General features: G+C 36.8%; 1 protein-coding gene across 1 annotated transcript; it reads right to left on the minus strand.

Moving 5' to 3' along the window:
- Positions 1–2,541: 2,541 nt before the first annotated feature.
- Positions 2,542–12,626, minus strand: LOC137936753 (probable acyl-activating enzyme 17, peroxisomal). Its single transcript, XM_068781618.1, has 14 exons — positions 12,221–12,626; positions 11,102–11,231; positions 10,729–10,997; positions 9,727–9,931; positions 9,591–9,631; positions 9,376–9,501; positions 6,212–6,285; positions 5,562–5,782; positions 4,471–4,565; positions 3,708–3,924; positions 3,426–3,551; positions 3,241–3,339; positions 2,938–3,150; positions 2,542–2,847 (listed from the first exon to the last, which is right to left on the minus strand). Exons 1-14 carry the CDS (start codon positions 12,475–12,477, stop codon positions 2,737–2,739), a joined length of 2,184 nt encoding a protein of 727 aa, XP_068637719.1. The 5' UTR covers positions 12,478–12,626; the 3' UTR covers positions 2,542–2,736.
- Positions 12,627–12,817: the final 191 nt, after the last annotated feature.

Below are 12,817 nucleotides of genomic sequence, written 5' to 3' on the forward strand. Positions count from 1 at the left end.
TATCATAGTAGTAGATCACATATGGGAAGAATCTTTGTGAGTTTTTTTTTCCTATTTGAAGCAAAAATCTACATAAAAAGGAAGATTTTTTTCTAAGTTTTTGGTTACTGTTTAATAAAAATCCAATTTTTTATCCTTTTTTCTCTGCAATAACCCTAGGGTTACTGGTCCTATTGTTCTAAGAACATATTCTGATGTTCTAAACTACCAAAATAGGTTCTTTTATGCTGATCTAGAGGTGTGAACCAAAATTCCAGAATTGTAATTGCTGACATCATCTATGCACTTGCTGATGTCAGCCTTGGTGCAGGTTCCAATGCACTTTTTTCTTCTGAATTTAATCCCCATGTTTAATTTTTGGATTGTTTGAACTGCTAACTGCCCTTATTGTATTTTTTAGCGTGGTGGGGCCCACATGAACTGGTTGATTTGGAATTTTTTGAAGGGTTTATTTAATCTTCTATATCTGATATGGTTGACTCCGGTGAGGTTTGCACTTCAACAAAGGGTCATATAATCATGATGGTAAATATATTATTACTATGACCTCTGATAAGTTGAATGGGGATAACTATCTTACTTGGTCAACATCTATGAGAATGTATTTGAAGGGCAGGAAAAAGTTAAAATTTATTAGAGATAACCCTCTTGTTCCTCAGGGTGATGATTGGGAGGCTGAAGACAATCAAGTGATGACTTGGCTTGTCAACAACATGAAAATCTAATATCAGTACCAAAGTTATGAACTTTAAAACTGCCAAGGCTATGTGGATGTCTTTGAAAGTTCTTTATGGACAAGAGAGCAATCTTTCCAAAATTTATGAATTATATACAAATTTTTTTTGCTTGAAAAGGGGTAATAGAACTGTGACAGACTACTATAATTTTTTTTTGAGTATCTGGTAGGAAATTAATGTCTTTCATCCTTTTACTATGGATGCAAGGGAACTTTGAAAACAATAGAGTCAACTCCACGTGGCGAGAATGGTCATATCTGACCATGACTCTTCATCATCTCTTGATCATGAGTTAAGTGATCTGCATATTCATATTGCCCTTCGAAAAAGTGTTTGTAAAGGTACTCGCCATCCTTTATCTCGTTATATCTCCTTCGATTCCTTGTCTGATAACTATCATAAGTTTTCTTTGTCCATCTCCACTTGCACTATTCTTTCTTCAGTGCAGGAGACCTTGTTGCAACCTCATTGGAAAAATGTTATGGATGTTGAGATGGAAGGATTAACAGATTGAAGGACTTGGGAGTTATGTGACTTACCTCCAGGTACTACAGTAATTGGATGTTGATGAGTTTATACTATTAAATATAACTCAAATGGATCAGTTGCTAGTCTTGTTGCAAAAGGCTATACATAAACATTTGGGGTAGATGTTTTTGAGACTTTTTCTCCAATTACTCGCATGTCCTCTATTTTTATACTTATTTTTGTCGCAGTCCATCATAGTTGGTCTCTATTCTAGTTAGATATTAAAAACGTCTTCTTATGTGGTGATTTTGAGGGAGAAATCTATACGGAGCAACCTTCAGGGTATGTTGCTCAGAGGGAGTCATATAAGGTAAGTCAAGTAAAGAAGGCTCTTTATGGCTTAAAACAAAGTCCGCAAATTTGGTTTGCATGTTTTAGCCAAATGGATATATTCACGGGATTTCATAGAAGTCATTGTGATCACTCATTATTTATTATAAAATGATCATTTGGAATTATTATCTTACCGGTAGATGATATCATTCTATCTGGGAGTGACATATCAAGTATTGAAACAGTTAAATCCCAATTGGCAAATCACTTTTAGATTAAGGATCTTAGTCAATTGAATTTTTTTCTAGGCATTGAGGTAGCGAGAAGCAAAAAAAGAACAATACTGACTCAGAGGAATTATATTACTACTATGCTTCAAGAATTTGGTCTTCCGGGGGCTAAACCTGCGGATACACCTATGGAAGTAGGATTTGATCTTCATGATGATCAAAGTCTAGAACTAAACGATAAAACAATGTATTGAAGGCTAGTGGGCAAACTCATCTATGCTACAATTACTATATCAAATATTTCATTTGCAGTGAGTGTAATGAGCCAATTCATGAAGCATCCACATAAAATTCACCTAGAGGTTGCACAAAGAATCTTGAGATATCTGCAACAATTTTTTTCATTGCAAATAATCCAATTTTTCATGAAAAAACAAAACATATATAGAGGTATTCACTTCATCTGAGATGCTACGGAAAGAAGTAACAACTTCGTATGTCAGTCTAGTGATCAACTCAACAATATCTTAACTAAAACACTGGAAAAGAGTGAATTCCTAAATTTTTGTGACAAACTGGGATTATTCGACATATACTCTCCAACTTTAAGGGGGAGTGTTGGAAAACAAGAGTAAGGGTATTTTAGTCATTTTATCTTATCGTTATTGATATTTCTTGATCTAAACTTATTCTACATGTCAAACTATGTCTGGAACCAAATTTCATGTAATAAGCACACGTAGAATAGGAGATATAGAGAATTAGGGTTTTCACTTAAAGTAGGGGCTTTTGTTCTCCAAACCCTCTCATTCTCATTTTCTGTTCCCCAAACTCTCTCATTCTCATTTTCTCTCTTCAACCTTTGTTCTTCTTACTTTTTACAAGCAGAGATGCATAAAAATTACAGTATAAATAGGCACAAGAAGCAGCCCTGAAAGTACTTACAGCTTGAGAAACCAAGGGATTAATTATAATTTTGGATCTTTCCTGACTTGCATAAATTGCTGACGCAAAATCCTTCTCATGATTTTATTTGAAGCTGTGCGAGGAAGAGATGGAAGGATCACGATACGTGAAACCTGCAAGACAAAATGATAAGGATAATGCATCTCGTCATTCATTAGCAATAGCAGTCTGAGAAGCAAATTATAAAGGACGATAATTAGTACCTTGAACAATGGGTTCAGCTTCTTTTGCAGAGATGCGTTAAATGCCATTTTCAAATGATCAATGTTTCCTCCAGAATATTCTGAATTCTTCAGAACAACAGCTATGACTAACTGCTCAGGGCCACCTCCTAACGGAGGGAGCCCAATAGCTGCTGTCTCTAGAACGGCATCATCAACTTGATTACAGATTCGTTCAATCTCAATTGAACTCACCTAAGATGAGAGCAAGATAATTTAACTTGAGAGCTGCCAGGAGAGAATCTCAAGAAATACAAATGGATTGCATGTCCTGAACCCTCTCACCTTGATTCCTCCAAGATTCATTGTATCATCTGCTCGACCATGAGCCCTGTAGTATCCTCTGCTAGTGCGCTCAAACTCATCTCCGTGTCTCCTCAGAACCTGAATCAAGAAACTTAAATAAGTTCATTACTTCAAAAAGTTGAACGGGTATCAAAGATAGAGAGCTAGGAAAATCCTTCTCTTACCTTTCCATTCCAAACTGGCATGCCTCTGAAATAAACATCATAGTGATCAGCATTCAGTAATGTAGTTGAAGCTCCAAAAATGACTGGATCGAGAGCAAGCTCTCCTATCCCCGATGCATGTTGTGGCTACCAGTGAATTTAATGAAAAGAAGAGAGGAATGAAGCATTAATAGATTTTTATTTTTTTGGAAATGAGAACTTGGCTTTCCTCTGTAGAATTCAGAGAACCCACGGAAGTGTCAGGATTAGGAGCTTCCATTTGAAGGAAATGGTGAAACTTACAAGAGGTTTGCCATCATTGCCAAGGATCCAAAGAGCACAGCCCATAGCAGGTGTACTGAATGCAGCCAATGCTTGTGGCTGTAGCATTGACCCTGAAACAAATCCACCACCAATCTCAGTCCCACCACAGTACTCTATTACAGGCTTGTACTGAGCCCTTCCCATCAACCACAGGTACTCATCCACACTTGATGCCTCACCTGAGGAGCTAAAGCATCTGCCAGATTTCATAGGAATAATCAGCGCTTCAACCAAATTAATCCTAAAAATGTTAACACATTTTTCTCTTAAATCCAAAATTAAAGGAAAAGATGCAGACCTTCAACAATCCAATTCTTTTTTATAAACATAAGATGGGAAATTTTATTGAGAGAGAGCTCCTCAGATAAAGTGAAGCAAAAACCAAAAGGGGATAAGAAAATTACATGAAAGATACAATACTACTAACAAAAAGGTTAGTCCAAAGGGTTCCTCTTACAAAGTGATGTTGCTGGAAAGCACTGCTCTTAACCAAGTTAATGACATTTCTTGGAGTATGCACCCAAGAAATAGTAAATTAACAACTAATGTCCTCAATCTCATCAAAGTACATTTAAAGCCAAGTCAAGGATTTTTTCTCTAAAGCCCAACAGACAAAAACCATCAGTCCCCCCCCCCCCCCCCCCCCACCACCACCACCACCATAAATCTTGGGCCCATGGAGGAGGAAATTCATAAATGCAGATCTCTTTGCAACTAAAGAAAAGAAGAAGATCCATCTTACCGTATATTAGACCAATCAAAGCCAGCAGTGCAATTTGAACTTTTCCAAGAACGAACAATACTTGGAACTACCCCTAGCATTGTTACTTTGGCATCCTTGGGAATAGTGAAAAGAGAGTTAAAAGAAAATAAAAAATTGTTATCGACAAGGAGAGGAAAGAAAATTGCACCATAATATATATCATTTCAAACCAGGAAAAGCAAAGAGAAAGAAATGAGGAGTTCATCAGTGAGAAGCAGATTAATGGGCGAAACTGTTATAGTATCCAAGTTGAGATTTGGAGTACCTCAATGTAAACAATCTTTAGTTATGTATTACTGTAGCTAATTTATTAACATCGTAAAGCACATTAAAACCATGATGTTATTTGTGGATGGCTGAAGAGACTGCTGCATTTTAGTGGAGATCAATCAGTTCTGCAGTACCAACTAAGCCATACAGACTCCAAAATGAACTGTCTACACTATATTGAGTTACTACTACATACGGGTGGCTAACTACTATTACTGTGTTTTTATTTGATACCTCTATCTCCATGCAAGGAGTGAAGTTTCCTGAGGGGCAACACTTTAGGCCACTCAAATCTGCTAGCAGCGCATAACGCTTCTGATGAAACTCATGAGTTTGATGACCTTGAACTAGGAAATGAGGCATCAGATTGCATATGTGCTAATTAACTTTGTATAACTTCTTTTCGGATGGAAGTGTTCTCTGACATCTTCTTCTTGAACTTTCCAGAGCGGTGATTTGAAGTATCTTATGAGTTAATACAATTAATGATCTCTAGCAGCACAGAAATATCTATTAGATATCCACTTACAGAGCCTTTATAAATAAAATTCTTGTAGAAACAATTGATGCTAATTACCAGTCCCTCATTTGCTGAAGCAGATATAACATGGACTACATATGTGAAATTCAAGGGTCTAATACTATCATGGTCCAGTATATCTGATTCTAGTATTTACCTGAGAAGTTTAACACCAAAAAAGTTCTTTCAGATAAGTTGGAGTGACATACTCAAATAAGAAAAGGCAGGTCATGCATAATATCAACATTATGCAGAAAGGTCAAAAGAACAATAGACCTACCTGCACAAACTTTGCAAATCCAGACCCAAGGGGTGATCCATCAAATAGAGCCATGGAAGCTCCATTAAGCAACGCTGCATAAACAAGCCAGGGTCCCATCATCCAGCCAAGGTTAGTGGGCCATGCAATAACATCGCCTTTATGGATATCCATATGAGCCCATGCATCAGCTGCTGCCTTCAGAGGAGTTGCATGCGTCCAAGGGATTGCCTTTGGTTCCCCTGTGGCAGAATATACAGCAGCATTATCACACAGGAATTTGTTTACCTGTTAGTGTTTTAGAGGGACTTAAATCAAGACATTGAACCCCATATCTTCTTTGGATTCCATCTCCTACACAAAGTAGAGAGGTTATTAAGGCCCAAGGGTTATTTTATCTTTCCCATGGAAGCCAAAATGGTCAACCAGCAACAACTAAAGACTCGGTAATGGCATGGAAGAAGAAATTTCTGTTTTTGGGTCATACTCAGACAGACATGTCAGAGGATGACCACTGTATCACTTCTGAACCCCAAAACAATGTAGTGTACCATAACCTTTCTTAAAATTCCCTTTGATGCAATATGCATTTGTGCCTAGTTAAACAGAATTATTCAACTGAATATATGGGATCAATAAGACAAACTATTAAGGTGAGTGGAAAAGTTTACCTGTAGTTCCAGATGAGAAAAGAATGTTTGTGAAAGATTGAACAGGTAGCTGTACAGCAGTATACCCCTTATCTCTGCAATACGAAGATAAAACACAACTCGTTTTTTGAGAAAGTGATGAATTTTATAGCCAAGACAAACAATAAAATCAAGGAGCTTAAAATCTGAAAGCAACTAGTAAACCAAGGGCCAAAACTACAAGATCAGCATTAAAATGGAAAATAAAGAAGGGGTATAGGGGTACAATGCACACACGGAGTTGGTAATCTGCTCGCTCCTTTGCAAGTCTATCCCCTAAATAATTCACTCAATGGCGTTATGCAGCCAGTCAAGAGAGCAATCCTTAATAATATCCTGAATTGCATCAATGATGTGCCCAGACTTTCATGGCCGATGAAGCTTATTCTTGCCCCAAATAATCGCCTTCAAAACATAAAGGGCCAGAAAACCAGTCTGAAAAGCTTAACACCAGCAATGAAAGACTTGATTTCAAATTGAGTCAAACAATCCAAGCGGTCCAGCATAAGTAAGAAGATGAGACCATTAGAATTTCTAAACACTCCACCGCAGTTCTTTGGAGCTTCAATCAAAGTTTAGCTTGATGGCACTAACACTAGGCACAAAGAACTAAAGGATGTCATGGCAAATCATCTCCAATCTTTTTGTAACTAGTGCACTAGCAAATTCTTTATTTCAATCAAGAAAGAATATAGTGAGTAGCCTTTGTATAAGACTTCTTGCAACGCATTGCCTATTAGAGATATCTTGATCGTTTTCCTTCGAAATATGCCAAAGCACCATTTCTAAGAAAATTTTCCTATGACAAGCTTTGGAAAAGGCCTGAATATGTTTTGTATAACAAAATCCTTGAACAACACCAGCATATACCAAACCTAGACAATCATATATCTCTAAATTACATTTGCAAAGAAACAGTTTAAAAGAAGATGATCAATAATTTCATCACTTGAAGCATGTAGCTTGCACACCAGCTTAATATTGATCATACCTTCTCTAGCAAGGGTACACTCTGTAAAAATTCTCCCTCTTAGGACACCTCTAATGAAGAAAAGAACCTAGGGAGGACCAGACAGCCTCCAAGTAATGTCAGCTGGGTGGGCAGCTGTATTAAGAAATCATATAAGGATATTGTGGGATGCAACTATGTATTACCCATGCTATAAGCATCTCTAAAATAATTTGTCTTTAACCTGAAACAAGAGGTGAGTCTCCTCAAGGAAAGCAATCAACAGGTGCTGTTTTAGACTCATAAACATGAAGGTTTCTTCTTAAATTATGGGACCAACGCCTTGCATCCCCATCACCTCGTCTAGAGTCTGTCACCAAAATTTCAGGATCATAAATTTTTTTGTACAAGTCCGTGCAGGACTTGGCAAAAGGTTTGCTTCTCAGTCAATAGTCTGACTAAAAATTAACCTGGGTACCTGAACAAACTCTGAACCTTATTCCTTCAACGAATTTCTTCTTTAAAGTTTGAAAATTAACTTCCAAAGGGGAAAGAAACGCTAATTAAGGTTTTCTAGGAGTCACCAAGGGTACTTGATAATCATTACTCTCCTCCAAATGCAATTTGTTCAGTTCTCAATTGTCCACAACCATTTAGAGAGAACAGTAGCATTCATGTTGAAGATTTGTGTTAGGACCCTCTCAATCTTCAAGTGAAAGAAAATCAAGTGATATTAGATGTTGGAATCAAGGACTGTGTCAAGGAGAAGAAATAAGCCGTTGCTTGTGCTTGAGAAAGAGCAAGAAGATGCAGAAATAAACAAAAACAGGTTAGGGCTTTGGATGCTCTCATCATCTAAACCCTTCTCATTAAATAGATTTGACTACTTAATTCTTGTGCCATAATTCAAGGAGAAGAAAAGTAAGCTGGTGCTTGTGCTTGAGAAAGAGCGAGAAGACACAGAAATAAACAAAAACAGGTTAGGGCTTTGGATGCTCTCATCATCTAAACTCTTCTCATTAAATAGATTTGACTACTTAATTCTTGTGCCCTAATTCTCAGAACTACCACTAGTTTTTTGTACCAAAAGAGTTATTTTAATGTTGAAGAGACTTCTTTTCTTTTTAAATAATCACATCAGACACATGCAAAAGATACCCCAAGCGCTCGTGAGACTTTAATCAGAGACCTCACACTAAGAAACCTCCTGACGTGGCCTAAGGTCCAATCTTGAATAGATGTTCCACTAATTCATTTTGAATCATCCTCCTAAATGGTTCACATGGTACAGCTTTGACAATGGAGGAGCAAAATCATAACTCAGTTCATTCCACCCCGTCTCCTTTTTTTCTTTTTTGAAATTCTCAACTCATATCTCACAACATGAGAGAGGTGTAGAAAAAGACATTCCATGAGTTTACTTCCTTTGATGCCTTGCACATCCTTTACTTGATATCTGCTGCATTCTATGCAAGTTTTCAGCAGTAAAAACAGTGGGCTTACTAGCTAGTAGGCAAGTTCTCTGAATATGTTAAAGATTTTTACATCCGGAGTAATTTGATGATATTAAACTAAGAAGATTTCCATTTTCTGGACTCTCTATTCCTCTATAGTTTACAAGTTGTAAGATATTATTTTTGAAAAAAAATTGAAAGATACTAATGAAACAAGCTAACATATCTAGAGAAATAGATAAACTGTTAAGGAATAGTTCCACATGGATTAGATAGTACAAAGATCTTGAGTTTATTAGTTGGGAAAGAGGTTTCCTAAGTTGGCTAGTCATTTTGGGATGGGCCTACACCTAAACTATCCACGTGTAGAGCCACAAAAGAGGGCCTACACCTAAAACTATCCACTTGTAGAGCCACAAAAGAGGGCCTACACCTAAAATTATCCACTTGTAGAGCCACAAAAAAGGGTCTACACCTAAAATTATCCACTCGTAAAGCCACAAAAGAGGGCCTACACCTACAATTATCCACTTGTAGAGTCACAAAAGAGGGCATACACATGAGGAGTGCTAAAGAATAGTACCACATAGATTAGTGGGTACAAAGATCTTGAGTTTATTAGTTGGGAAAGAGGTTTCCTAGGTTGGCTAGTTATTTTGGGATGGGCCTTGGACCCAACTTTACATAAACAACTACATATTTATATTCAAAAGGCAGGAAAACAAAAACATAAGAATGCATACTTAGAATTTTTGACACTTTCCAAGAAGGCATGCCAAGTGATGTCACCAGCGCGCAAGTTTATAGTCAATGAGGAGACTCTTGTAGGGATAACAATTGCCATGGGAGCTTCAGCATCAGCAACTCGACTGAAATTGTCATGATTAGTATGAGAAACATCAATCGTTTGTTGATCGACTAGTTGGTATTTACAATAAGGGTATATTGCACATTTTACCTGTACAATGGTAGATGTTTATCTCCACGAATAATAAAATCCTAATGGACAACAGGGAGAAGAGGGTTATACAGAACTCCTTAAAGCAAAGTATGTCGAGAAATTTATTTAAATGGAAAGAATTTGAAATTTAGACCTGTGTGAAAATAGCTTTTGCATTTGTTATTCTCAGCCTTGTCGATATTTCCAAAGGGGCAAAGCTATCAGCAATTGACACAACTACATAGCCAGCTAACACAATAGCTAGGTATATTGTAACAGCTTTGACATTCATGGGCATGTCAATTGCAATTGCAGATCCTTTGACCAAGCCTAAGGTGTCAAGTGCATTAGCAACCAGACTGCAAAACATGGTAACAACATGACATGTCAAATTACAAACTTAAAAAAGATCCACAAAAAAGACTTTAGAAAAGAAACCGACACACATGATATTTGGAACTCATCCAATTTCCAAGCTAAACCATTGAAGATGTCACAGATATTTCCTTTTAGTTTTGAATGTGGACGCAAGTAGTGAAAAAGTGTTGGATGTGGCTTATTCCCCATAGAAAATATAATATATTCAACAAATAACTAATACTATAAACTGAAAAATAAAAAGTTGCACGGCAAAAACAAACCAAACTTATAAGCAGAGGAAGAATTGAACAAAGCCACAACTACAATGACTAAGTAAGAGCAACAATGATTGAAATAATAACGGAAGGCATTAAAGAGATATTCATGTCCTTTCTTGTTTTGTCATTTGTAGATATATCTGATACACTTTACATAGCCATTTTGTTTTTTGAAAAAATACTTTACATAGCGTTACTTTTAAAAAGTAAATAATAACTGATAGTTGGAAGATACATAATGCATCTAGATATAAAAGGTACAAGTTGCACATGCAATCAACTAATATTGCAGGTGTCTCTATTTTAGCTGTCCAATAAGTCAAAAGTAACTGATAAATTGACTTATATGAAACAACATGCATGTGGAAAAGTCTGCAAAATAAAAATCAAATGCTACAGCAGTCATTTATTTTACAATTCATAGATTGATCAAAATAAGGCTAGTGTTTTTTCTTAAGTTCAATATGTAATTTCACTGTTTGAGTACAGTTTTGGCCACAATGGGAATGAACACATACTAGACCTTAGTCTGCAATTCCCCGAGTGTCATACGGTTCACAGGCGAAATATCATCACCTTCATCGCGCCAAATAATCGCTGCATCATCCAAGTTCCTTCTATTACTCAAACTTAGGCAATTCCCAGCAGAATTTAGTACAGCTTCAGGTAGCCAGTGACCTCCAGGATGACTCATTAGATCTCCCTCATCAGTGAGCTCACTTAAAATACATGATGGTGGTACTAAAAATGATATTCCTATTTCGGCCAGAACCATTTTCCAATAAACCTGGTAACAGAGACAAGTTTCTAGCACAATTAACATACAACATTCAACAAGACAGGAACAAGAAGCCCCAGAAAAAGAAACTGCTAATGCCAGGTAAGTCATACCTCTGGGTTTGAAACTGAAAATTCTTGGAAATCAGAGAAGCTTGAAACAGGGTCCTTGTATTGGGAGCCAAGAAACTCTTTTCCACGCCTTTCTAAAATCTGACCGATGTTTGTTAACTTTGCACACTCCCTGTTTACTTATGCTCAAACTCTTTTGCAATGTATACATAATCAAACTAACTTCTCAATTTGAAGTGGAGGCATTTCATGGAAGCATATTGAAGAATATAATGCTGTTTAGCTTTATTCTAGTAGGTTAATGATCAATATACCCTGAAAATGTTGCATATATACCTAAATGCTCCATGGTTTCAAATTAACACCTATATTTCCACTAAATCACAAAAATATCTGCATACCTCTTATTCTAGATTCCTTTAGTTAACTCTACCTTAAGCTTAAAAAAGTCTAAATTATTACTTTTAGGTCTTTCTACGAACTTATTCAATTTGAGCTCAAACAAATGAGGTGGGACCAACCAAAAATGGTATTAAGATTTTCATAGATATTATCCCATTAGATTAGGCCTGCATCAAGGGCTAATGGAATCTAATAGGAGGGGCATGTAGGTAGCATTGATAGTATGGCAGAGATGTATCATGTATGTGCTAATTTGAGACTTAGGGGTATGTAGGTATTTATCCGATGTTTCAGGACTATGTAGGCAATTGACTCATCATAGTAATTTTATCCAATCAAGCTTTAACTTCAAGCCTTCAAGATTAAGCTGCTACACCCAAAAACTCGGTGAAATTACATATAAAACTCCTTCTTCCTTTGACAGAAGAAAAACTATAGCATGCAGCTTCTATTTTTTTTTTTCAGAACCCATTTATCAATTTGGTATAGAGAAGGAAAGTTCTCTTTTAATGATAATTTAGATGATTTTTAAAAATCAAATTCAAAGTAATTCGAAATTCTTACTCCATATTCATTGCAACACAAAAATCGCATTTTTAAGGCTTCAACTGATAAGAAAATAATAGAAAAAATGATAATCTAAATCAATCACAAAGAACCGAAAAACCGAGTATATTCACAAGAACGCAAACTTTCTGAATGCAAATAAATGTATTGAACGGAAAACTCATGTGCAGAAAAGGTTCCCGAAGAGCTCACAGATCAGGAATCCAAGCAGGAGGAGTACTGAAGCCTGAGTAATTATAGCATCCGTAATACATCATCTGATGCAGCATAAATGGCATATTAGGAGTTAAGAGCTTTTTGGAGATGTTCTTCCATGTCTCGGGAGTAGCATTTCCATATTGTAGTATAATTTGCGTAAGATCACTGTGGAACTTTTCGGCATCTTGCACAGGCATACCAAGCGCAGAGATTTGCGCGACTGTCACACGATCTAGAGCTTCGAAAGCCATAGTGCAAAAATCGCTCTGCACAGGAGGGAGCCTTGACGGAGCTGGAACCGAGACGATGGAGCTGGAACCAAGAACCGAGCTCTGTCCTTATACTTGTCCACGTACTCGATGGACCCAGGAGAAGTTGGGTTTTCCGTGTAGAAGTTGATTTGCCAATTTTGTGACTCAGAAATGCATCCGCCCACCGGCTCCCCTCTGTGCGGCTTTTGTACGCTTCTAAATAATCGCGCAAGAGAGCAAAGATACGGATAGACAGATAATTGCGAAAAAAATATTGAGAATTGTAAAAACATTAAGAAAGTAAATATACTTGGATTTATCATTGCCGATGCCGTGTTAA

Source organism: Aristolochia californica, unplaced genomic scaffold (assembly GCF_029961685.1).
Source record: "Aristolochia californica isolate CCGP_79_NKW_82.1479 unplaced genomic scaffold, dmAriCali1.0.hap1 SCAF_7, whole genome shotgun sequence".
In the NCBI taxonomy this organism is placed as follows: Eukaryota; Viridiplantae; Streptophyta; class Magnoliopsida; order Piperales; family Aristolochiaceae; genus Aristolochia; species Aristolochia californica.